At 44.8% G+C, this 27,619-nt stretch overlaps 1 protein-coding gene across 1 annotated transcript; it reads left to right on the top strand.

Annotated features, from left to right (window-relative positions):
- The first annotated feature begins 173 nt into the window (after positions 1 to 173).
- LOC113967703 (T-cell activation Rho GTPase-activating protein-like) lies at positions 174 to 25,714 on the top strand. Its single transcript, XM_027683532.1, has 5 exons — positions 174 to 286; positions 8,433 to 8,628; positions 9,046 to 9,163; positions 20,916 to 21,102; positions 25,587 to 25,714. Exons 1-5 carry the CDS (start codon positions 174 to 176, stop codon positions 25,597 to 25,599), a joined length of 627 nt encoding a protein of 208 aa, XP_027539333.1. The 3' UTR covers positions 25,600 to 25,714.
- The last annotated feature ends 1,905 nt before the right edge of the window (positions 25,715 to 27,619 follow it).

Here is a 27,619-nt window from a genome sequence, read left to right as displayed (position 1 = left end):
GGAGAGAGTGAGCGGAGACCCCGGCGCCGGCCGCCCCCAGCCCTCCCCGCCGAGGGAGGAGCCGCTCCCTCCCGCAGCAGACCCCGGGGGTCTGCCGGCATGCCGACCGGGCCGCTGGCAGGGACGGGCCTGCCGGGAGAGGGGAGCCCAAAAATCGATAGGCGCAGCGAGAAATGAAGCGAAAAGCGAAAAGTGACTCTCGAAGAAAAAAGCCTTCACGGCTTCTTCACAGCCAAGTCTTCACAGCCAAGCCCTCCCCTGCCAGGATCATCACCGAGGCGACGTGGTGGGTATGAATGTAACACCGTAGGGTGTCAGAAATAACGAGCACCACTGCTGGAGTACTTGCAGCCTAAATTTGTGCCCATCGGGCATGCAGGAACGAGGGATGGGGCCAAGCCACTTAAGGGGTAGGGGTCTGTATCACCATTGGCCTGGAGGTATAGACTCTGTAATGCATTCATCATCCATGCAAGTGTCCACTTCGGTCTGGAAAACACATCCTCAGAGTAGTCCTGGGTACAGGTTTGGGGAATCACCCTTTAAAGTCTAGTAAGAATTGCACAGAGCTCTTACATAACTGGGATTGACTTTCTACTACCCAACACTTTCCATCTTCTTATTGAAATCTAAGTTATCCAAGCACTGGAAAGCTTTATCAGTTCAAAGCGGATTATTTTTCTATAGACTTGCCTGTACTTAACCAGCATGTTTTACAAGTGACCTGCTCTCACTGAGTTGTGCTACTTGGCAGCTAAAGTTGAAGGATTTGTTTCAAGTAATGATGGGACATCAGCTCTTGCAGTCTGGATTATGGTATTTTTGCTAGGAAAAAAAAGCATAGGAACTGCTTTGTCCCATGAGAAGGACAAATGTCCTGTCAAATGTGGGATGGTTACTAAGAGCTCCAGTGTGTCCTTGAGGAGTGGGAGGGATGAATTTTCACATCCCTGACTGTCCGCAATGCACTCCTAAGGGGAAAAAAACCCCAAACAGCAAAATATAGCACCTTTCAGAACCACTCAGACCCCTTGAAAGGACAGGTGGATACAGACTCCCACATAAGTTGCATTGAATGACAGCAATTCTGCCCCTGCTTGTGTACAGTCAGCAACTGCAAACCAGGTACCTAGCTCTGCCAGCATTATCCTCCCTTTTCTGGCTCTGAGTGATCCAGGGATTTCTGGAGGGCTTTTTCATTTGTTTGGGTTTTTTCCTCTTGTATTTTTTCAGCTTTATTGCTGAGTGCATCACTTGTGTAAAATACTAACAAAACTTCTCTCTGAGCTGCTGGGTTCTCTCTGTGACATCCTCTGGCAGCCTGCAGAAATCAACAGGGAAGTTATACGAGATTTGGCATCATCAGTGCAACTATTGTGAAGGCTCAGTTAAGCCCTCCAGGACATGAATGCAGGCCAGCTTTTCTGGAAGTTGCAATACGTTCCCAGACAGCATGATCAGGAGTGATTGATTTCTACATTTACAAATGTGTTTATTATTTGATATTAGCTAAAACTGGACAGTTTTGAGACAGACTGTTGCTTTGCTGCTTAGGTCACAAATGTTTTCTGGATTGCTGCAAAGGGAAGAAATTTTTTCTAAGCTCACACAGTGTCTTGGCCAGGACCTTTCTGCATGTAAAATACTGGATAATTTCAAAAGGGGACGACTGAAGACTACAGTGAAAGAAAGAAAATGAAAATCAGAATTGCAAACGGGGTCATCTTATTTCTTAGAATTCATACTTCTGTTTGATGCTTATGCTAAAAACCAAACCAAACCAAAACAAACAAAAAAACCCACGAAAAACCACCCATGTTTTGATCTGCACAAAGCCTCACATGTGTTAGCAGTGTAAGGTTAACTGGGATGCCTAATTAAAACCATCAGTTGCCAATTAACATAATAAAAAATTGCTATTTGAAATTCATAACAGACTGAGAAGTTAAAGAGACACTTATCCAAGAGCTTAGCAGGTTTTCATTTGCAGATACTTAAGAAAAAAAAAAGGTGAAGACGCACTCTGGAACATAGCCCAGCAAAATAAGAGAGGAGTCTGCAAGCTCCTGTGACACTTCATTACTAACGTGCCTGCTGCTAGCCAGCCCATTTGCTTTTGCACTCCATCTGCCACATCTTGTACATACTGAGATCCAGGCTCTGGTACCATCGCTTCTGTTGACAATTATCCCTCAGGTGTTGCTAACAGCACTGCTCGGACCACCTGAACAGTGCAGGACCTGTGCCAGCACCTGGGTTTTCCTTGGGGCAGGGACAGCATTTCACTGACATTCAGTCAACACTGCTTGGTCTTACTCCTTGGAAGCTCTGTGGAATACAGTAATAATAATAATTAGTTCAAGGAATTGATGTCAACTCTCCAACCTGAAGTTTTCTTTCGCATTCATTTGCATCATCTGTAAAGCTGACTTGGTCTTCTTTGCCTGCTGTTACTAAGTGAATTAGCTCAGAGGACAACATATGTATGTTCAGGCATATAAACAAATGTACAAAGTCTGTGAGTATGTATGTGCACGGGAGTGTGGTGGGTTAACCTTGGCTGGCTGCCAGATGCTTTTCCACTTCCCCTCCTCAGCAGGACGGGGGGGGGGAAATGAGATTTAAAAGAAAACCTCATGAGTCTTTCTAATCACTCCTTGGCCCTCCAACTGATGAATCGTGGATGGGAACTGGGGAGTCTTGGTTGCTGTATATTGCCAATGGTGCACCATCGTTGTACCCATGGGCACCTGCTGTTCTTTGACATGCAGCAACCCCGTAACAGAGGCATCCTCCAGGAGGCTGGGCAAGGCAGGAAGCTACTTAAAAGATGGCAACTACATCAAAAGCCCATCACTGCCATTTTGGGTCCTTGAAGTACCCTCTCCTCAGACAGTCTATGCCAAGGATATATGGAGCCTCTGGGCTGGTCACAATGCGGTACTTTTGCCATTTGTCTCCTGTTAAGCTCACCTCCAATACAGACAGCTGTTGGGATTCCCCTGTCAATCAAGAAATTCAGATGGGTTCCTCCCTGATGTACTGTAATGGCATTAGGCTACACTGTGCACCAGTGTCTACCAAAGCTTTAGACTTCTGCGAGTCCAGTGTGCCAGGTCATCAAATCCACACAGTCCAGTAAAGCCAGTCATTCACTTTCCTCCTGCTGACCAAAGGCAGTGACCCTCTGTTCCAGGTTGGAGACCCTTTCAGCATCAGACCAGAAGTCCCTTCACCAAAACCAAGGGAGACAGCCTTAGTCCTCTTCTGTACCTGGTAGATTGCTGGTTGCCTTCCACCATCTCAACAGCGGCTGAACTGACAGCTGTCTTGGATGGCCCTCCTGATCAGCTGCCTTCCCTCTTCCCCCTCAATTTGTGTACATGGGCTCCTAACTCATAGGAGGCTCATAATCTCATTTCCTCATGTCCCCTGCCCAGTCACACAGGAGGAACCAGGGAGTGGCACACAGTGTGTGTCTGGGCACCTCTGACAGTCAAGATGCTGGCCTGTGGGGACAAGGAGAGAGACAGGTTTTCTTCGAAAGTCAGATCCAATGGGTCACTCTCCGCAGCTGGTATATCAGAGTCTAGTCAGTCCATCGTCTCCAGGTGGCTGGAATATAATGCTGGTGAATTTCAGACAACCCTTCTAGTACTTGCTCATGTACACTGGACATCAGGATCTTTGGAGACATGGTTGTCATACAGGTCACTGTAGAAGGCTTTCCAGCACTGCTAACTCTCTCAGATGTTGTATGCCTTCTTCAGCAGTAGCGGCAGCAACCTGCTCTCCTGGCTGGTGGCTATAACATTGCAGCATATCTTGAAGTTTGCCAAAGGTTAGGGACCCACTTTTTCCACCTCTCGGTGATTTCTTTTACTTCCTCCTTTTGATTCCTTGCTGAAGGAGCAGCTTCCTGATCAGACCATTCCTCCTCCTGCTCCTGTACTAATTGATCATATGGACTCATTGACCTCTGCATCCGGTGCTTCTTTTTGACTAAGGCAATTACTGTAGTTAGGGTTTTGGTCCCTGTCTTATCCATGATGTTCCCAGATGTGGTTTGGGTCCCTGTCTCAACCATGTTCCCTTGACAGTGCTGAAGGGAGGCTCAAGAAACACAAGAAAAGCCCTAGGGAAGTGCTAAGAGCTTCTGGGTTTCACTGGGGCAGGCAAGGCACCCCTCCACCAAGTAGTGCACCAATTGAATGGGATTACATGCCTGTAGAGGTGCAACATCACAGGCTGTGGGAGGTGATAACCCAGGCACCCGCCCAAGTCCTCCCACATACCCTGCAAGCCAGGGATTGATGGCCTAAGGGCACATTTCCTTGTCACCTCACTGACAAAGTCTTTCCTCATAACATCAGACTAAAATCAGTTTCTATGCAAATGACAAAAAGATTACATTAATCAAGTGGCTTAGACAGGGATTTGGTGAGGACCTCTGAAGATGAAGGCAGACACATCAGCCCTAGAGGGGAAGAGAGAGATGCAATCCCTCAGCTCTCTGCGGGACAGGCCTCCTGGCACAGGGAGGGTACCTGTGCTAGGGCCAAGCACATGGCTGCTGCTTTTATCAGAATGTTTGCAGGCACAGCAAAACACAGAGATAAGCACTGCAGCAAAGACAGGAGCTGAAAGCAGCCACTGCAGAGCCCTAGGCTCTGTTATGCTGTAAATCAAACGAGCCCTGTGAGCCACGCAGAAGCCTGCCAATTATCAGCTGCCACAGCTATAGTATGCCCAGATCAAAACTGGTGTTATCTCATGCCCCATGTTGGGTGGCAAGAAAAAGGACTAGTGGGTAGATCTTGGCTGGCTGCCAGACATCTCTCTGGATGCTTTCTCATTCCTTCTCCTCAATAGGACAGGGGGAGAAAATAAGATTTAAAATACCCTCAAGGGTCAAGATAAAGACAGTTTAATATGAAAAGCAAAAGCTGTGCATGCAACCAAAGCATAAAGAGAAATTCATTCCTTGCTTCCCATCATCAGGCAGATGTCCAACCACTCCCTGGGAAGCAGAGCATAAGCATGTGTAATGGTGGCTTGGGAAGACAAACACCATAATCCTTCTTTCCTTGAGATTTTATTTAAAAAGATGCGCAGCCTCTCATTTGTGTGCTGGTTGCTCTGTGGGTTGGATCAGAGGGCTGCAAAGTGTGATGATCTGAATCCTTGACAAGGACCATGCAGTGAATGAGAGTCTTACTTCATGTGTGTGCTGAGGGCGGGGTGGTGTGCCTCTGCAGCTCAGGGGTTCTCTGCTCAGGAGATTTAGCAACGAAGACCACCTGGCTCTTGCATTGGGCCACACAATCACTTTGCACCCAGGACAAATGTTGACTGCAGGGCTGGTAGCTGGCAGCATGCAGTGTGGTTGAGGCAATCTGTGCCCAGGTGGGTTTGTTCAGTCATCCAGATGTTCTTGAGGGACTCTCTTGGTGTCTATTTCCAAGCTCAGAGTTCATGTCATCCCCAGATGGACATTTTTGTTCATGTCAGCTAACAAGGTAGAGGCATGTCATAGATCACACATACCTGCAGCCGCTGCGCATAGGTCAAGCATTGCAAATGCGGTGGATCTGAGTATGCCAGGACATTGTACAACAACTGTTCAGGAACTGTATCTTCAAGGGTTGGTACACTTTGGAAAAGAGGCACATCTGCATCCTTTTCTTATCCCCAGCCCTGACTAGCAAGAGCTGCTTGCAAGAGAGTCCAGGTCCATGGTCTGAAGGAAAACAGGTATCAGGCAGTGTGGGATGAGGTAGTGTTTGTCCCTTTAGGCCAAAGAGCACCAGAGGAATTACTTATCCTGAGCAGAGAGACAGCAGGAATGCATTCCTTCTGAAAACATTGCTCTAAGTACATTGCATAATGTTTGCTGAGCACTCCCTCCAGGTTTCCATGAAGAGAAAACTCCAGTGTTTTATGCAGGCAGCTATTTAGCTGGGGAGCGGGGTAGTAGCGGTGTCAGGAGCCGGGAGCTCTGCTCTTGGGAAAGCAGCCAGAGGGGCTGGAGGGAATGAATCGCCAATCACAGTTCTGGGACTGCAGACTAAGTGAGTTTAATGCAGTGTGCAAACAGAACAAGGCTGCTCCCTACACAGGGTTTGGTAATGAGCCCACGATAATCTGTGCTTTTTGAGGCACAGCATGCATTTTCCAGGTGGCTGTTGAGTGTTTCATTTGGTTTTACACATCCTGCTCTATGTGTAATTGGCATTTGTGTCTCTGTATTCAATTTCAGAAGTGAAGCAGTAGCAAGAAAGGGGTGTTCTGTCATTTCCATTTAACTGTGGGACTAGATTTCACATAGACAATGTCCCTGGACATGTTTTCAAAGCAGCCAGGAGCTTAAGTACTTCCAAAAATTTCCCTAGGTTTTTTGGAGCCCATGTGGGATGCAAACTTTTTGGAAGATTTGCTCCAGAGAATAACTTCTGGCTTTCAGTGGTTTGACTCTGCTACATCCTTTTTCCTCATGAATATTCCAGGAAGATTTCTGTGAGAACCACAAACAGAAAGCAGAAATTCAGCATCCTGCCTATCTGTGTGCTAAAGCCTCTGCTTCACTCTCACAAAGTGTGTGGCAGCTGTGCTGCACAATTTTTCCCACCTCCAGCTGAGGCATCTCCTAATGGCAGTGGAAAGCTAAAACACCAAATCCTGGCAAGGAGGTGACAAGAGTTACTTACTGGGACATCCAAAAAGGTGTTTGAATATAGACAGGAAAATGTATTTTTTCCTCCAATCTCATTCAAATGACAGACTGAAACAGCTCTGCTGAACTTTTTGAAAGCTGAGGTATGCTGTGGAAACACTGAGCAGCTGCAGTTAGAAAGCCCTGAAATCCAGGATCCTGGTTTGGACTGAGTAGAGGACATGTTCATGTCAGAGGCATTGGACTAGATATTCTTTAAAGGTCCCTTCCAACCCAAACCATTCTGAGTCTCTGGTGCTCTTACTGTGGACTGTGTAGGGTGACCCTAGATTTTGGATCCTCACATTATAAGTATGACCAGATTTTGCAAAAGGTCGATGCCTTTGGGGTTTAGCAGAGGAGGGAAGTTCAGACGGGTGTCACTAGTGCAGGGTGTGCAATGTGCAATAGGTGACGTCAGTAGTGTCTTTCTACCTGTTTCTACAGCCCGATTGCTCTTGGCTGTCCTGCCCTCTAGTGCCTGCTGTGTCAGCTTACCGTCCCCTTGCACCCACGTGTACACACACACTCAGGGGATGATGCTGGGGCTCTGGGTAGGACCGGGAGCTGGAAACCCCCAGGGCCTCCTCTGTGCAACCATGAGCACAGAGCCAAACTGGAGAGCCCTGTGGGGAGGCGAAAGGCTTCTTAACAAAGCCACAGGCTGGGCAGGCTTCTTATCAAACACAAAGTCAAAACTGTTTCCTTCCAGCTGACACATTCAGGACTGCAATTTTCCTCAGTCCTCAAAAAACCTGCAGTTGACAACTTCTGCAGCAGCCAAGGACCCTGTAGTGCCCAAGCCCCAGCTGTGCAGACCCATGTGCAGACAGCAGCTGTGTGCCAGTCCCCATGCCCTGGGGAGCAGCAGCCCCTCTGGAAACTTCGACTGACCCACACCCAACTACCACCTTCATTCTGGGTCTCCTCAGCTATGGGGTGATGGATGAAGTAACCATAGTAACTTTTTCTAAAGTATCTTGAGGGTCTGAATGACTTTTGCACTTGGGACTTAGTGGTGGCAGCCCACAGGCTTTTTGAAGACATGTCCTTATCCCTCTCCATATTCCTGTTCCCTGGGTTCATCCAGCCCTGGCTTGCACAGTCCTGCTTCAGCTACATGTCTCGGAGTCCTTTGTGACCCTCCCAGTGAGACTCTTTTCCCACCCTTGACACTTACACTCGATTTTGTCTGGGACAGACTCCAATGGTTGTTGCCCTACAAAATGGCTATTGTACAAGGAGGGCAGAGGCTGCAGTGTCTCAGCTAGCGTCATAGTGCTGTGGGACTGTCACTGACAGGGAGCCTTCACATCTGCTGGCAGTGAAGCTGGGCACGTGGAGACCACCACCGTGTTTTGCTCTTTAGAAGGAGCAGAAGTAGAGGCTGACTGGTACTGCTTTGAAACCTGCACAGCACAACCACAGGCTTTCACCTGCTTTTGAGAAGCTTCCAGTGGCAGCTCCTGATGTCATCCCATCTACTCAAGGACATGGGCTGCTGCAATGCTGCCTTTCAATCAAGACCTTGTAATTCAAGATCTTAGAATTAACCACACCCTCAGCTGTGGTTGGGGATTTCTGAATGATACAGTGAGCACACACACGCCTCTTTCTGAAGGAAGGTTGTCAGTCTGAGTTTAATTGAGTCATGCTCAAATAGAGAAGCAGAAGCCACTGCACCATCATTTAATGTCACATTTTGTTTCTGTTCCTGCAGGGTGGCTGACAAACTGCCTAAACCAAACCTTGTCTTGCTCAAGCACTTGCTCTCTCTCCTCCACCACATCAGCCAAAACGCCGAGACCAACAGGATGGACTCCAGCAACCTGGCCATCTGTGTTGGCCCAAATATGCTGAGCCCAGAGACGGACAGCACGCTCCCACTGGAAGTACAGAAGGAGATGAATGACAAGGTATCTTGAACTCACCAAGAAACCACTCCCTTTGGGGCAGCTCAGAACCATCCATAGGAATCCCACTGCGATCGCAAAAGCTCAACAGAACAGCACTCCTGGATATCAGGGATGGCCCTCAGCCTGCGATGTGATGGGCCAGACTGCCCCTCATTTTGCCTCCTCTGAGCAAAAGCAGCAGCTGCCCCACAGTCCCCTAAGTCCCAGCACAGTTCCTGGACACTTTGCATGCAGAGGGCAAGAGGCACACAGTGAGCACTATCACTCATGGGCCCTCTGGGCAGCGAGGCCAAAGCTGTGGCTGATGGCATTTTGTTTGTATTGGGGCAAATTCATCTGTCTGCAGCACCAGGCAGGAAAGACTGTTCAATATGTGTTCTTCCCTTTTGACTGAAATGAGCTGTTTTCTGTGTGCAGGTGACAGTGTTGGTGGAGTTCCTCATAAACAACTGCTCAGAAATATTTGAGGAGGACATTGCTTTCCCTGTCTGTGCCTCAGCTGAGGAGTCACCAGAGCACACAGACAGCTCCACAGGTATGAGAATGCACTGGGGATGTCACAGACTGGGGCTGCTGGGCTGAATTCTTTAATTTGATATGTGAATATATCTGTGGAAACCCAGAGATTTGCTGACAGTTCAATATATTAATGCAGTATTTTTCTACAGGAACACTTTCCTGAAGTTCAAATGACAACACTCACAAAACAGAATTATATCCCAATGTTAAACACCTGCCTTAAGCACATTTTGCTACAGATGTGCAGCTACCTCAAGGATCTTTCTGGCAGGCTTGAAACAGCATCATTCTCCCAACCTAATAGGTCCAGGCATCTCTATTTTGCCACTGCTTCTCAGAAGGAACAAGAAAAGAAAGACACATTTTCAGCATAGCTGATATGTTATCTATGTCCTTTTTTACACTTTCCTTATCAAAGTTAACTGCTCCGAGAGCTGTTTGTTCTTCAAGGTGAGCTGATACCGTAAAGTCTAGATGCTGGGTTCAGAAATCTGTGCCACGAAACATCCTATAAGGACCCATTTTCAAAAAGAGTCACAGACATTACAGAGAACATGGCATTAGAGCATTCATGGATGCCTGGTGTACATTTTAAGTTAGGTTTCCTGTTTTGTTTCATTTTATTGTTCATTTGTTGGATAATGTTTACCTTACTGAAACGCCACATTTAAAAATCACAGCAAAGTCCTTGCAGCTTTTGCTTTCTAGAGCTGCATTCAGAAAAGCAGCAAGAGAGGTACACATAAGGAGTTAAAAATGTGATTTTCTGGACAGACAACTTTCTCCATTTTTCACCCAAGAAGAAAAGAGAGTACATGGGGCCATGCAAGCAACAAAAGGAGAGATGCAGTTCCCCAAGCACTGTCAAAACATCTCTCCTGTATGAAACAACCTTCTGAGTCTAAACTTGGGCAAAATCAGAAAGGAACTTCTCCTCATTGAAGGTATTAAAAAAAAAAAGTCTTCATTGTACACCATGAAGTTAAGTGCAGAATTAAGGAAGGGGCTTCTCCATCTGCACTGGTTCTGCTGCTTTCAGCTGAGACCTACAGAGTCCCCTGTAAAAGGTGTCCAGCCCAAGAAGTTGTTGGGAACACAGAAACAGGGTCCAAGTGAGTGCTTGGCTTCTCCTTGGCAGCCCCTACACTGGCTGTGGTAGGGTGTGTGGTGTCTCACTCCAGCCCACTCATCACTAGCCCCCAGCTGCACTCATGCTTCTTTCTGCCTTAGCTGACACTGGTCCCCCATCTGCACCTATTGAATTGTTGCCACACTCATTGATTTGGAAGGACTATAAGATTTGAAACACAAGGCTATATGTAGCAAACAGTAACAAAGAACGGATGTTCATCAACTGCTTTTCAGGCACACTAAGTATTTTGGCGGGTTACTTGGTTCCAGTGTTTCCCACCACCAAAAAATACTATGCTATATCTAGATGTTGTTAGTCTTTGCTCCTGGCATGGCACACAGTCATTATACGGTTTTGTCAGAAAGATATACACTTTAGGAAATACAACTTTGTAAATTACTTCAATTGGGATGAGTCACTTAAACTCACACATAACCTTTAAAAATATTTAAACTGACTTTACTGTCTATTACCACCAGATGTCACTGATAATACTAAGCAAAACACTTTTACCTGTGGTTAAAGCCTTTCCTCAAAGGCAGGTTTGCATACCCACCTATTTATTGACAACAGTTTGCACTGTGGCCACAAGTGATTGACTTTGCAGGCGTTACTTTAGCATTTGTCATGCAGACCTTATTCAGTGTAAAGCCATCCTTGCATTGTTCCTGCTTAGCATGCATTTTGGGTTGTGTAATATTTTTTCCAGAATCTCTCTAGGTTGTATGGACATAGGCTTAGGGACTGGGCTTCCCCAAATGTACAGCTGTGGGAGTGACCAGGAGACCAGTGTCAGGCTTACTGATGCAACCTGGCAAGGTACCAAAAAACACACTTTCCATAGCTTAAGGTAAAAATAAAAAAACTGAAAACTGAAACGGTAATAAAATTCTACCGTCTGACTTGTACCAAAATTGTTCTAGCAGGCAACAGAGGATTAGGATCATCTTTATGGAGACAATCATGGAGCTTGACGTGGCTGATATAGAGGGGATGCCAGCAGCCACCCTCACCCTCTCGTCCTGGGGAGATGGAGCAGACAGACCCATCCAGGATGGGCCTGGGGGCCAGCAGGGAGCTGGTAAATGACTAACAGGAAAGCTAGCATCACATTTGCCTCTTCTGTCCTGACAGAGTCTCGCGTGGGCGTCTCAGTGGAGCAAAGGTTGCTGTCCCTGAAGGTCTTCAGGTTCAGACTGTTGTCTGCCATGTGTGCTGACCCAGGAGGGCAGATCCCAGTCTGAGAGTGGGATGTCAGGAATGACACCTGGAGATTCAAGGACCTGCTCCACATTCCATACCCTCAAAAGGGTCCACTGGACCTCACTGGAACACTTATATTTGTGGCTTCAAAAGCAGACCCTGCCTTCTGTCCATCCTGGGCTAGGACATCCAGTGATAATCAAGACAGCTATTGCTTGCATGGAAATATGCCCTTGGAAAGTGACAGGTATTTGCCTCTCTATAGGTGGCTGAAAATCTGAAGTAATGAGATGCAACCACCAACAAATCCACTCAGTGGTTTGAAGATGAGCAGATTTGAATGTGTTAATGTGTCTATATTCAGATGCTTTGAGGTCAAAATTAGGCTAGCACACCACAGACACGTTCTAAAGATGTAATATTCCTCTGTAAACTCTGGGGTTTATGTCACAGTAATTTAAGGGCTATATTTTTTATTTACCATTCATTCCTAAAAGTATCAAAATATATGTCATCTCTCTGAAACTAAAATTGTCCATGCTCACTCCACCTGCCTGTTAGTATTTGAGAACAATTGCTCTGTTTCTTTTGGTGACATTCAAGATGGAAGTCAAAGGCTGGCAGTGAAAATTTGGTTTAATTATTGAAGTCAATAGGAGCAGGGCTTTACACCAGTTTTGTTTTCATGAGAATGGAAACTCCTTTCATGACTTCATATAAATCAGTCTTATTATGGTTTATTTTATCTGGCTTAAAATAATTAAAGAGGACATTAAGGTGTGGCATGTGAGAACTGTAAATGTTTTAGTTTCTTTGGTGGAATATTAAATGTCAATTTTAGGGATTGCTCATTAGTGGATATCTTGTCATACCTTTACAAGAGACTCAGCATCACTAAGAGGTTTGCTATGGTTATTTGCAAAAAGATGCGAGCAACTGAATGCTGACTTTAATATTTATTTTGGAAATTGTCCAAGGGGAAAGTAGTACACTGGAAGATTTTTATTTCTGCCACTTCTACTTTGTGTTTTATTAGCTGGAAAATTTAGTTAGATGGTGTTGAATTGTTGTATTTAAATTGTCTGTGACATTATTTTTATTCTTAAATTGCTGTAAGAAAAAATAATTAATTATATCCATTGTAATAATTCAGTAATATTGGTTTATGAAAGGTCAAGAACACATTCAAGAGAAATTCCAAGGCTTCTACATCACAGCTAATCTTCACATAACACTAAAAAAGCTGTTCAGAAAGTCCCTATCCTCACTTACCTGAAGTGATACCTGAAGTGTACAAGTAGAAAAAATAAAGCACGTTTGGTCATATCTAGAAAGACAGGCTCCTGACTTCATACAATTTTTTTTTAAGTATAAGGTGAAGAGTTTGTTTGGATTTTTATGCTGTGAAATTGTCAAGAGACTACAAGGTCAGCCTAATGTGTTTTAGCTAATGTTGCTTGGGATTTCACCCTCCACCTGCTGTAGTATGGATACAGGGCACTTATGGAAAGTTACGTGACAACTTACATGTAGATATTTTTCCTGTAGCATCATTCATATGAGAGTGCCATTTTTACTTCATTAGACTTTACAAATACATCCGAGCCTGTAAATCATACCCACATTTTAAAATCTGCCCTCAAAAAAATGTAGCATGAAAATATTACTATTGCATAGAAACTGTCTTACAATAAATTTGCAGAATATATTAGAACAGGGGAGCCAATTCTATTAGCCCCAATATATGGGGCAATCTGTGTTCTTTTGTCAACAGCTAATGATTGTGTTTGATAAAAAACCTTATAAACCTATTTCCATGCCCCCTAAATAAAATATTTGTTTAATGATAACAGCAGCATGGGCACTCGGAATGCTTATTTATTGAAAAATATTTCCTTGCATGGATAAGGTGTACCCAAGTTTAAAAGAAAATTATTCTAATGACCATTCCCAAAACACTTTTTGCAAGCGACTCTTAGCTGGTGGAAGGACATGACTGCTCTGAAGTCAGCCCAGCAGTCACATTCCTTTGGCTGAATGGGAATTATTTAAGTTTGCTCTAACTTAAAGATAGCAGTAGCAACAGAATTTACTTAGGAGCCAGACAGGCTCCTATGCCAATAAAATTGCACTGCACTGACCCAGAAAGGGCATCTTGCTAGTAGACAGATCAGTGGTTGGGCAGGTTCTGCTGCATTTCCTTCCACATGCACTAAAACATTTGCACAAAGCAGCATTAGAAATGTGTAGCAGGGACAAACTGACATATGGGAAGGGAGCTGGTCGGAAATGAGAGGTAGAAGAGTTGTGTACCTGACAGAGTGACAACTGACCCTTGGGTCTCTGCTGTGTAGCAGTGGCAAGTGAATGTCTTGAGGCTGGAGAAGTGAAGTTACTCCAGGGTGACCAACCTTCATGCTCCTGTAAGCTGCCAAAACCCTCATATGGCCAAAGGTTAAGGAAGAGAAAGCTCCAGCTTGGGTTTACCTGATCCCCATGGGACCATGTTTTCCATGGGGCTGGGGAGTCATCTCTGCCAACATACTTCTTCTCAGAGGTGGTGCCTGAGGTCACCTGGCAGACTCTGTGCCTGCACAACCCACTGCTCATCGTGTGAGTCCACTCCAGCCTGGGAACCACACCTGTCCTGCCCAAGGATCCACTGCTGGACACCCCTGCTCTGTACTCCTTAATGCCTCCACCCATCTCACTAAAAATATCCTTCTGAAGGGTATTTTACTGATGTGGTAAAGCCAAACCCACAAACATTAGGATTTGCCAGAGCAGCCCTCAAAAGTTTTTACACTGGACACTCCACAGGTGCCTATGGAAAGCCTGATGGGTTCTTGCTACATGCAGTGTCAAGGATGGACTTGCCTTGGGATCCACATGGGACCACAGTGCTACAGGGGCTTCTTGGGGACAGTGTTGGGGTTGTGGCAGAGGGTTGCAGGCAGAGACAGAGCAGGCTGGCAGTGACACTAGTTCTGGGCTTCCCCAAAGCTTGTCTCTTCCACTGAGGTTACATGTAATGCTGGGTGACCATGAGTGAAATAGCTGAGAAATGTATTTTTCTGTTCCAGACAAGTATAAAAATCTACTAAATTAAAAAATTTTAAGAACATGGGGTTTGTAAGTGATCAGCTCACTAATACTGGAATTCACAAATCCAGTACATTACCATTGTTTAATAAACATTGATTCAGCATATTATTCTGGCAAGTATGTCCAGATTATTTCCAACAAACACTCTAAAAACTGTGGCTTTCTGAATTTTGAATTGCAATTTCCCTTCAACACTAGCTTGACACACCAAATGAAGAGGAAAAAATATCATTAATTAAAAAGTAAAAATTACAAATCTTAATTAATGTATTTTCATGTGTATAACTGTCCAAATGACAGGCACTGTCTAGCTCCAGTTAGTGAAAAAGACAGACTGAATGAAAATGTCAGCACTGTCTGAAGACATACTAGCCAATAAAAATAAGTCTTTCTCTCAGAAAATAAAACAAAAATATATAAATTTAAAATTTTTATTTTCTTTCCTTATCCCTGTGTGGCAGACTACTACCTTGGTTCCTTTAGACAATTTATCAAAGATTTCCTCTTCCAAAGACTCTGAGCTACTGCCCTACTCCAAGAAAATATTGCTGTTCTCCAAATGCTTTTGAGACACAAGATCTCCTGTCCCTCCCCAGCCACGGTTGGCTGGGGAATTTGTGGTTCCCACAGAAATTATGCTGATGAACTGCACCACATGAACCTATCTACACCCTGTGCCTGGGCTGCAGGACCTGTCCAGCCTTGCAGACAGCACAGGGCTGCAACAGTGCCTGTGGGAACGGACTGGATGAGCTGAAGGAAAACAAAGTCAGGAAAGCTTTTCCCTGTTCCTCTAAGAACTTGGCATGAGCTGAATAGGTGCCACAGCAGCGTGGGACTTGAGACTGGAAAACGCTTCAACCACAGGGACACAGTGCCAGTGCCACTGACCTCTCCTCTCCCCCTGTGCAACTTCAGATGTGTGACTTTTCGATATCTACTAGCAGCCTGAGTTTCATTAAAAAGTTACTGGGAAGTACAGAAGGTGGCCATAGGCATGCAGCCAACATGGTATAAACATACATTGAGCGTGCGGCAGGTGGAATAACTGTTCTGCAGCTCTTTCTGGGCTGAAGTCTGATCCCTGCTGCTGGTTTTGTGGAACTGAGCTCAATGACCTATCCCATCCCCTCTAGGCCTGTGCCCTCCAACTAAAGATAAAATTCAGTTTTATTGTATTTATTTGCACTATATGCTAACTTGCTTCTGAGAAAAAGCACTATACAAAGCATCCGAGTCCAAGGTGCAGTGGCATGTTTAAGCAGCTGTTGAAGAACTACTCATCCTTATGAAACAGCTGGCTCTGAGGGGCTGCTAAAGCCATGATCTCATGGTTATCAGAAATACAATAGGCTGTCACAATGAAGAAACATGACTTTGTATCAGGACTGGCTTCCAATCTCTGTAAGCAGATGCTGTCTGTCATTCTGTATGCATGCAGCCTCTCCCTGATCCCCTGCAAAATCAGCAGAGTAACAGAAACACAGGTGAGACAAACAGAAAGAAAAATAGGTCTGCCATTTGGCTTTTGCTGGTTTACCCATATCCATCCTGAGCTGGATCCTTGTATGCTTTGGAGGTTATGCCTCCAATCCAAAAGCTGCACACAGCTATAAAATCCAATCTGTATGGCAAGGATACTCCTCAGAAGAAAGACATCCTCTTTTCACTTCTCCTTAGGGAAAAGGTCTTCCCTCAGGTTATTCCCTCTTGCCCTGGACTGATACACTGGATTTCCGTTATCTTCAAAAAAAGCGTGATTGTCTATAGCAGTTCTCCAGCCTTGACAGGAAAGGAATCTTTTTCAGAAGACCTCTGCTGACTATTGTTCAGTACAATGGGACGATCATGCTCCTGTTCTCCATATGATCTCAGGGCACTTCTACCTCTGAGCACTAAAATTTTGCTTCTCTTTGGAAAAAAAATCCCATGCATATGGACAACTGACTCTTTAATGGAAAGTGTATGCATCAACCCATCTCCTTCTGGCAGCAAGGCTGGAACGGGAGCTACCTGTGTCGCACAAGGCAACTGTATCTTTCTGCTAGAAGGAAAAATCTGAGGACCCAGCCTCTGAAGCCCAGCTGACCCCATTTCCAATTTCCAAGCCTCATGTCAGCATGTGGCCCTCAGCGGGTGCCTGCCCAACCCCTTGCAAGGCCCTCCACACCCCCTTGGAGACACCTGGTCCTCTCTGCCAAAGGAAGGTATTGTCACAGGCAGATGTGGGGCTGCAGAGCACCTCTGGTGTACAAGGACCCTCAGCCAGCCTCTGGCTTCACCGGGGGAAGCACAGCAGGCAGTTCCAGGCAGAGATGGGGGCTGGCACTGCCTGTTCTCCTATGCTGGCCTCTTGTCCTTGATCTCATCCTTCAGTGTCAGCAGTGTCACACGGTCTGTTCCCGCGCTCCTAGATAATAAATACAAGCCCTTGCAGACATGGAGCATGGAATTTGTAACTCTTTAGGCAGGTATTGCTGGTATTTTATCACTTTCTCAAATGGCCCATCTGTCTAATTCCACCAGCAAATGAGGACTGGAGCTCCACAGTTTCTTACTTCGGGTGTTTATGCAATCAGCAAACCTTTTGGCTTGTGGCCATCTTCAGAAATAAAGATTAATAATATTTATTTATATCAAATAATTAACTAGGAAATACAGGCATGATACAAGCTTGATAATGAGGCATTATACAAACACACAGCAAAGCAACGTTCCATCTCTCAATCAAAGTAACAGGCAGGAAAGAATAAGAGAGGTACCAGAGCATAAGGAAACAGCATTTCTGTATCACAAAGTTTTATTGAAAAAATTGCTGCTTATGGTTTATTAAAGACTGTGAAAAAACCCCCAATGTTTAATGAAATGACAGTCAGTCATAGGGATGACCGTGCTGGGTCAGAACAGCGGCATTTCAAGTCCAGTCCAGGACTCTGACTCCTAGAGCAGCCAACAGTAATTGCCTAATGACAGCATGAGGACAGGGGAGGCTGCTCCCCAAAATGCTTCCGCAGGATGCGGATTTGCACCTCAAAGAGTTCCTGAATCAGAGGTATTTGTGTGGAACATCTCTGCACAGATTTTTCTTCCATGATTATGCTTAATTACTTTTTGAACTGATTCCTGACATCCTGTAGCAGTGAGTTCCAAGATTTGTTTCGTGTGAAGAGGTATCTTCTTTTGAACTTGCCACCTCATAATTTCATTTGATGATCCCTCTTCTCCCCCAGCTGCTATGCTACACATTTCAGTAAATAGTTCTCCTTGAATCCAGTGGTAACTTCAGGGGGGAAAAAAAGAGAATAAACTTCATATTTTAAGAATTCACCTGTATGAAAGCATATATATATAATTATATAAAATACACTGCATTATATTTTCCTAAATAGCAAGTCCATATTCTTTATCTTACCAAGGTCTCACAAAAAAGCCACCAAAAAACCAAACCAAACAAAAAACAAACAAAACCCAAAAAACCTCCCAGACAAACAAAACACCCTCAAAAAACCAAACCCAGTGATCCTACACCTGACACCTCCTCCGATATGAAAGGAGCAATGGACTATATGCAATTAGTAGGATGAAAACAGGTGTAATGCAATTGCACTGTGCAGACCAAGAACATATGTGTTGTGGGCATGTCCACAAAACCAGCATACTTTAAGCAAGTAGGAAGACATCTTGAAGTGATCCCCTGAGCACTTAAAATCTTGAGCATAGTCAGGACCTTGGTGTATTTTTAACATTTACCTTATCACATGCTTTTTAAAAAGGTAAGAATCTTCAAACAGGAGACTATTTGCTGTCATTCTGAGTCATGTCAGTTTTAATACAGTCCTCCTCTACTCAACCAGAGGGAACAGGGATAAAAAGAAAACCCCACCTTAGGTGTCTCCAGGGTGGACGTGGGTTTATGCATTCATTGTGTATGTCTGCTTAGGATCAGAAGGCCTGAGCTGTAAGCCCCAAGGAGGGCAGGCCTGCATCTTTTCGTCAGCATCTTACCCAGAAAGGGCCTGGCCCTGTAATATCTCTGCAACCTTCTCCTGTGGCACCATGGCTCAGACTAATGGAGGAGAGATGGAAGAGCTAAGGCCAAGGCGATAAGCTTTATCAGTCCACTTCCTTCACTGGAACAGCCAGTCTCAGGTCTTAAACAGATGCTGTTTTAAAAGCACACACATAGCACAGCTGCCAGAACAGGGTAGTTTTTTTTTCCTGATGGCATGGCACCGGCTCCCCTCAGCTGCTTTAGAGAGAGGAGGGGCGCACGGTTTGAAGGAAGGTAGGAACAAACACCTGCAGGAAGAGTCACCGAGTCCTTGAGGGAGGACTAAGTGATAAAGCCAGTCACCGAGACCTCGAGGGCGCCACACCCTGCCCTGGGGCTTCTCCCAAGGGACGGGGACGCGCCCAGCCGGTTCCCCGGGGCGCGGGTGAGCCGGGACCTAGAGCAGGACGGGCGGGGCGCGCGATGGCGGCGGGGCCCGGGGCGGTGGCCCCGCGCTGCTCCCCCGCCACACCTGGGCCCAGCCGTGCGGCACCGCCAGCGGGCCGCTATTTATAGTGCGCTATTTTAATCGCGAGGGGCCATTGGGCGCCGCCCGGGTGACGGCACCGCCGCTCCCGGGGCAAAGTCCCGCCGCCCCCGCCTCCCGTGCTGGCACGGGCGGCGCCGGGAGCGGCCGGCTGTGCGCATGTCCTGGGGAGCGGGAGCCGTGTCAGGAGGGAAGGGGAGCAGCAACTGGAGCAACGTCTTCAGTCACGGACTCGCCGGGCTGGGCTGGGCTGGGCTGGGCTGGGGTGGGGGGAGACTGTGGCTTCCTGCCCTGCTGCAAGTGGGGGAGACGCAGGTCGTCCCTGCCCCGAGGCCCTGTGTCATCTCCGGGCGCTTCAGCTTCCGCGCAGAATGGCGGGGCTGGGGGGCTCCCTCCTCCTGCTTCTGACGGCCGGGATGGAGAAGGCAGCAGCGCCCGAGGGTGGGGTTGCCAGGTCTGCGGGTAGGGCGGACAGAGGCATATTTCAGGGGGTTCATCCTTAGCCTGACCTGCAGAGGGGGAAAACATCCCGTGGTGCAGCAGTCGCTTGTCTCTGTCGCTGCAGCAGCGCAGGGATGAAGGGCTGGCAGGGGCAGCTGGGCTCACGAGCCTGAGGGGAGGGCAGGTGCGAGGGACCGGTGACAGCAGGCACAGCTGCCTTAGGTGTGAGTCTCACTGTGAAGATGTGCTAGGGCCTTGGGATATCCCTGACACCAGTGAAATGAACCTGCAGGAAGCAGCCATGTTGAGTCCATCTGTAGATACACAAACTACCTTCACAGAACCAATTAGGTTGGAAAAGACCTCTGAAATTGAGTTCAACCTATGACCCAACACCACCATGTCAACTAGGCCATGGCACTAAGTGCCACATCCAGAACACCTCTAGGGACAGGGACTCTACCACCTCCGTGGACAGCCCATTCCAGTGTTTAATCACCCTTTCTGTGAAGAAATTCTTCCTAATGTCCAGCATAAACTTGCCCTGGCACAGCTTGAGACTATGTCCTCTTGTCCTGTTAATAGTTGTCTGGGAGAAGAGACCAACCCCTACCTGGCTACAACCTCCTTTCAGGTAGTTGTAGAGAGTGGTAAGGTCACCCTGAGCATCCTCTTCTGCTAAACACCTCCAGCCCCCTCAGCCGCTCCTCATAGGACATCTGCTCCAGACCCTTCTTCAGCTTTGTTGCCCTTCTCTGGACAATACGTTAATTCAGCTTTGCTGCTTTGGGGGTCTACATAGGAGTATCCTCACATCCCCAGTCTTCCATGACAGGATGGCACAGAGTGCAATGGCTCAGGTCACTGCAGATTTTCTTTTTTTTCTTTTTTTTTCTTTTTTTTTTTGGATATAGCTCAAGTGCTTTGTAAATATTTAACTCAGTGCCATTCAAAAATAGCCTCTAGAACACCGCACCATAAAAGCCATATGTGACTTTCATGCTCGGTTTATAGAAAGTTTGTGATTATAGTTGGGATATATGCTTTTGGCAGCTGCAGTCCCTCAAGTCCCCAGTAGATCTGCGTTGGTATGCACCTGAGAGTAGGGTCAGAAAACTCCACCAGGAAAGGTGAAAGACCAGATTACCATTTCATGAGATCAAAGAACTCAACAGTAAGTAGTGTCAAGATCCAATTGCTTGGTATTCTTACATGAGTGTGGAAGTTTTTCCCATTCACCAAACTCTGTTCAACTAGAACAGGACTTTAAGAAAGCTGCAATTATTAGCTTGGCAAACGTAGCATAAGACTGAACAAGCTGTGCAAATTGCATCCCTTAAATCTTGCAGGAATCATGATCCCTGGAGTTCTTGGATGTAGCTCCCAGGAGGATGTAGAAATCAAGCCACGTGAGCTGGGTGTCGGAAATCCCCAGTTTTCTACAGCCAGTAGAAAAGATGCTCCCAGCATCTTCTGGGAGCAATACAGGTTGGAAAAGCAACAACATATTGGTGTGGCCCTGAAGTACTCATTTGTGTAAGTCGTTCATCTTCCACAGGATTTTGCCAGCGCAGACAATATCTGTGTTAATCTGGAGCCTAAACCCAGTGGCTCCTGGACAGTTTCTGGCAAATCAAAGGCCCATCACACACTAAGCACACAGATGGGGATGGATTTTTTACTATAACTGTTTGCTAACAGTTATAGTAAAATATTAATTAGTTGGACTTCAAATAGTTTAGTTCACACCATTTCCTGATTTAGACTAGGTTTTTGGTAAGTGGAATGCAATACATAAACTTTGCAGAAGCTGTTTCTCTTTGTCCAACTTCTGTTCTAGGATTTCAGAACCTATTTATGTTAAGGCTTAAAAGTTATTCCCAGAAGTACTGAATTGTTTAAACAAGAGATTATGCTACTGTTCACCTGGCACTGCTTTGTAATTTCTGAAGAGCAATCCTGGCTATATGTCTTTTATACATACATTTAGAGGCGTATCATGCTATATGTGTGTTTACATATGAAACAGTGTTGAAAGAAAGGGAAATGCATTCCTTCCAGCAGCTGCTGGTCATTAATTCATTAAAAGCCATTCACTCAGGAATTAACATATACTATTCTATAAGGGTTCCCAAGCTGTCACACTGGGACTACTACCAAGCCATATACAACAGTGTACTATAAAATTTTACACATTTCACAGAGCTGGGCACTTCCACCACTGTTGATCACATCTAGAAGATGACACTGGGTAGTCTCTTGCCACTCACATTCAGAGCTTGATTACAATTCCATTGAAGCCTATGAGAATCTTTTCAGGAATTTCACGGTGCTTGAGGGCATGCCCTCAGTGCTTAAAGGTTCATGGAATTTTTTATAAAGCCCACTGCTGAATTTTCCAGGGAAAAAGTTTAGGAGGGAACAGAAAGTTAAGTCTGCAGGTTTAGCATAGATCTGCTTCATATCTGGTTAGCTCTGTCCTTGTCCAAGTGTCTTGAGTTGTTTTGTCTAATCAAATATAAAACTAGACTCCAGTTTTGTAATAGTCTTAATTTAAAGACAGTTTACAATAATTGGAAAGTCAAGGTTCACTGACATTAAAGTTCCTGAGTAGGCATCACAGTTTCGGTATTGTTCCTCAAGGAGCCATTTTGGAAAGATTCACACTTCCCAAATGCTTCACTTTACTAAAGTTTAAGAAGAAATTCAAGATTGTATTATCAATTTATAAATCCATCTGTCAGCTAAGATCTAACAAAAGCGTATATTTGGATGCAAGGATTTTATTGTCTTTGACCTAACAGTATTGACTGTCTGATAAGCAGAGAATTTCTGCAAATATTTGAAGAATAAACCTTGACTGCTGGGCTTATCCCCTATCACCAAAGCAAAGGGAAAGATTCTCTAGGCTCTCATTGACTTAACAGGGAATCAAATCAGAACTTGGGCCAAAAGGAAAATGCAACTAATTCCCCAAAATTAAAATAGTGAAACTCCATTGTTAGTGGAGTGGTTGATTTGAGTGGACTTTATCACTTAAATGTAGTAATTGTAGGTGACTGGGATGAGCAGTTTTACCACCACCACAAATCAAAGGCATCACCAAGGAATGTCAGTGAGGTTATATGCTTATTGAGTCTCATCTATTGTGGGGGGAAAAGAACTGAGAAGTGCTTAATGACTAGGCAGATCCAGTTTCTGCCTTGCCAGTGACTTGGTCAGCAGTGCAGTACACTGCTCAGAGTTTTCTGAGACTCCCAGAATGATGAAGAACAAATTGTAACCAGTAAGGAATGGCATGTAGTGGAGAGAAGTTTGGGAATGATGTTATAGTCATGAAAGCTGCTAATTTTGTGTTAAAGTTGTTAACATATTTTTATAATTGATTGCATAAAGTCAGATTCTACCTGCCTCATTAATAAACAATTTGCAATGCACAGGGAAGGGTAGACTGAGGAGTAATGTCTGCCTTTGCTTTCAGAAGCTCTTTTAAAAGACTAATGTAAAGGAGTGCTTAAATAAAATTAATTTGCCACATGCAAAAATTTATTACCAGGCTGACCAAATTCTTGTCAACATAATGAGAGGCTGAAAAATCTGTTTGCAAAGCCAGTGTTGTTGCAAATGTTGCTGCACAGAAAAAAAAATTGCAACTTCTGTCATGAAAATGTGAGCTCCAGCATTCAGGGAAACAGTGCACCAATTTGCAGAAGGGAACATAGAGGTCGTTTTGGGTGCATGCTCATTAAGGAAAGGAATTGCATTGGATTGTGGTAGGGTAGAGAATAAAATTCAAAGCTCCTGTGTCTGCAAGAAAACAGAGCAGTACATATGTCACAGTGACTTCTGATGCACAGACACGATACTTAAATTCTAAAAATGGATGTAAATTAGGTTTACTGAAGATCACAGTCCCTGTAAGCTGTCCATCAGCTCTCCCTGAACTCATTAGTTAGCTAGTATCCTTGATACAGAAATGCCTGCTGGATCCATGCTTTATTCAAGCTCAAGTTCAGCAAGACTCTTAAGTGTATGAACAGGGTTAAACAGGTCTTGTAATTTCACTGAATTCTGGACGATGCCAGCAAGGCAGAGCTGAAGTCACAGAGCCTGACAATGAGGTACAACATGCCACAGGGTCCCAACAACAGTTCATATATGCGCTTTAAGGCACGGAAACATTGCAAATCTGACAAGAGTCTTGCACATCCCAGCCTCCTTCTGGGTCAGTTCCATTTGTTGCACAGCAGTGAAGTGTTATGTCTGTGGAGAAAGAAACGATTGAATAATGACATTTGAAACCTAATCTGTGATTTAAGGATCAAGAATAGAGGAATATCTATCTCTCACACAGAGGTAGATGTAACAGGACGATACAGGGGTTGTAAAATTATATATTAATACTTCTAATGTTTGAAGAGTATTTTAAGGTGTTTATAAGAAATCACTCTGATGCTGGGAAGTAATGGTGGTCCCTTGCACTTCCTTTCTCACCGTTTCAGTTCAAGTACCCATCCTGGGCCTGATACTGACTGACTGACTTAAATCCATGAGCATTTGGAGTAAGACCAGAGTTTCTCTAATGCGATTTCAAGCTGGATGAAACAGAAGTCCTGTGGAACTAACAAAAACATTGAATTTTAAAGAGATGGGATAATTTTCACTTCCTCATTTTTTTTATTTACAGCATTGATTTATTTTTACACAGTTGCAGACTGGTAGCAGCATGGGCTGGGCCTGGACCAGAAGTGCTTGGGTTTCTATAAAGTGTTGTGTTTGCTCACCTGAATGTGCCACTACTCCCACAGAAATGCAGTACTGAATGCAACTCAAGTGTTTACACAGCACTGGTGTAAAGCAGGCAGTAGATCGCTTCCTTTATGGCTAAACCTGTGGGTACATTCTGCTCACTGCTGTATTAACTGAATATTAATGATTAATGAAAAAAAAAAGACATGAAGAATAGTTAAACCAACTTATTATGGTCTTAGGATAATATAAAGTTTACTGACTGCTGTAACAGGCCCTTCCCATCCTGCATGTACTGCCCTGTACACATGCTCCAGTGAAGGTCCTGGTGTACCCCACAGGAGTCTGTTTCTCTCCCAGAACACCTGGAGCCAGCCTGAGGATCATTAAATTACAGATCTGATTAAAAGGAATCTGTTATTTTAAAGAATTTATCTTCTTTCTCTTTCTAGGACAAACAACTGCTATAGGCATTTAGTTTGAATTGAAAACAAACAGGGCAACTGTAGTGACCAGGACCATTTCAATTTTACCTGATTACCTCAGATTTTTATATCTGCTGAACCTCTAGTTTGTTCTATTCATGTCAGCTCAAGTTTTCTAAGAAACATAGAACTTATCTCTTCCACATCTATTCATGTTTAAATAAGATTGTATAATAAATCAGGTAATAGCACCATGGCTAAAAGTAGCAGAATCAGGCTGGTAAGATCTAATTCTGGATGACTGGCACACACAGACTCTTAATCTGAGGTTTGATAAGGCCCATAAATAGCTGGATTGCTGCGATCCTGTGATCAGGTTGACAGAATCATCCTGATTCTGACCTCACACAAATGCAAAAGAATTTCTGACTTTGTCCCTGTATACTTCATGCAGGTCTTTGGATTATACTTAAACCATGAACACAGTTCAAGGTTATCATTTCACATTAACAAACGTTGGCGGAGAGACTAATCTAAAGTAACCAATTAAGAATGATCGTGGGAGCCTGTCGTAGTGAAGTCATGGAATTTTCTCCACTAAACCTCTCAGTTACAGGCCTTGTCCCACCATCTTGACTCTGAAGGGCTTTGACAGGATTTCAAGCTTGAATCCTTGAAAAGGGCTCATTTACAAGCATCACTAGCTTGCATTGAAACAACTTGCAGATTTCTTTCCCTTCTCTGCAAACAGGGTTTCACTCCAGCTGAGTTTCCTGTAAATGGGTTCCACAGAATTCATTACTGTCTAAAAATTATTCACTTATCTTTTTCCTAATGTTCTTACAGGATGTACCTTTGAATCCATGTGGGGACTGGATACGTAGCATTGCATTTCTTGTCAAGGGAGTAAATAAGCAGGTTACCAGAAGAACAAGAAAATAACCTAAATCCACATTTAAATCCTGCAATATACTTGTCAGTATGGATTTTTAAGGATAGTAATTACAAAGTAAACCTTTTAACTACACAAAATTTCTGCAATCATTTTTTCTGTGCACTAACAATTTAAACAAAAATGTTATAACTGAAGTTAAAAAACTCAATCTCAGAAATTTACAGCCACGGTAAAAATCAGTGCCTAGAGACTTTAGAGCCAGGAGAAATAATTTTGATTATCTTTCTTGTCTAACATGAAACTCGGGTTGTCAATCAGGAATTCCAGTAACATTTGTTTAGGGCTTTGTTTGAGTTAGATTGTCCTGCTGAAATTTAACACCTGTAAAAGCAAACAAATCTTTTTCTTACTTCTTATTTAAGCCATTATTTACTCACCATTGATGTGTTGTGGCATTTGAAACACAATACTTAATTGCTGCTTGAAGCACTGAAAAACAGACCCTTTCAAATACAACACGTCTGAAACCGTGGGGAAAATGGTGGCCATAATCTTGCTTGAAACTGCACAGTATATTGCATGTTGCATTTTAAGGCAATTTCTGTAAAGAGGCGTTCATTTTTCGTTTTTACATTCTTTTTTTTTTAACCAAGGGTGCAGACTGAACTCTGAGACAAGAAAGAACATTGTGCAAGACTCAGTGCTGTTATCTAAAGAATATTGTTTCTTATCTCTCTGGATTTGTACAGCACAGTGTGGCTAAACTACAGTGATGAGTGAGCAGTTATTTCAGGCGACAGGGGTGGAGGATACTGAGAGGAATGCAGGGAAGGAGTACATTTAGATATCTGGAAAGATAATACATTAGAAAATTATTCCTTGCCGTCCCATTTCTTGCTTATGGGAAAGCCTCCTAAAGGGATCAGGAGAGTTCCAATCACTTTGGACACCAATGTTAAAAATGGTGCGTTGTGCCCTGAGAGAAATAGTGTGGGTCAATTACTTCCATTACTTCTGTCCACATGGCTTTCTGGGAACACCTTAGGTGCCATTCTCCAGAATGCCTTTGAACCTTCCCAGGCACATCTGCTCTGTGGAGGGTCCCCACCTATGAGACCGATGTCTTGCTTTGCCAGTGCGTCCAGCTGTTACTCCACCCTGTGAATCAGCTGCACATGCACACCCTGTTTTGTTGTTGTCTCTAAGGCCCTTTTAGTGTTTTCCTGCCTCACCATGTCGCACAGGTAAAGGATAACCAGGCCAGTAGCCAGGACTCTCAGTTTTCCCACTCTGTGCTGCTGTCCTGCCTGGCAGATCAGCCATGGAGGGCTGGGCAGGGAAACCACCCTGAAGGTCTGGACTGCTGTGTTGTCATGAAGAGGGCTGAGCCCTTCTTGCAGGCTTTCACAAACAAGCCTCAAAGACCAGATTCCTCATGGCTGGCAGGCAAGAAACCACTCATGTCCCTGGGCCCAGAGCACTTGGACACTCTGAAGTGTCTGTGCCCAGGTAACAGCATTTCAACACGCTGTATCAGAAACAGGTCATGTTACCCACTATGGCCCACTGTGAAGCCCTTACTCTGACAACATCCCAAGTGCTCACAGGACATGGTCCTAAATCTGAACTCTGTAAAAGAAGGCCATAGCTGCTTTGTACTTTCCCCTTCCTCTCCATCTGCCCTAGCAGGCATACCACAGCCAGGGATAACGACACAGGGCAATCTCTTTCCCATAGGAAAATGCTGCACGTGACAGCCTAGCATGCCTTAGGGACAATATGGTTCACTCAGAACTACAAGGGTGTTCCCAGCTCTTGTGTTCCTGGTCTCTCTCAGATCTAGAATCGAACTGGGGCTGTCTTTGGAGATGATCCGAGGCAAGATTATGACGATCTCTAATGCATATATGTTTGTACTAAACTACCCAAAGCAAAGTCTGTAAAGCCAAATGACATGGGTGGGAAAACCAAGACGAACTTCTTG

The sequence above is a fragment of the Neopelma chrysocephalum genome, unplaced genomic scaffold (genome assembly GCF_003984885.1).
Source record: "Neopelma chrysocephalum unplaced genomic scaffold, ASM398488v2 Primary Assembly neopelma1_23, whole genome shotgun sequence".
Taxonomy (NCBI): domain Eukaryota; kingdom Metazoa; phylum Chordata; class Aves; order Passeriformes; family Pipridae; genus Neopelma; species Neopelma chrysocephalum.
Note: the sequence above shows the minus strand (reverse complement) of the source record. Positions and strands in the feature narration are given on the sequence as shown.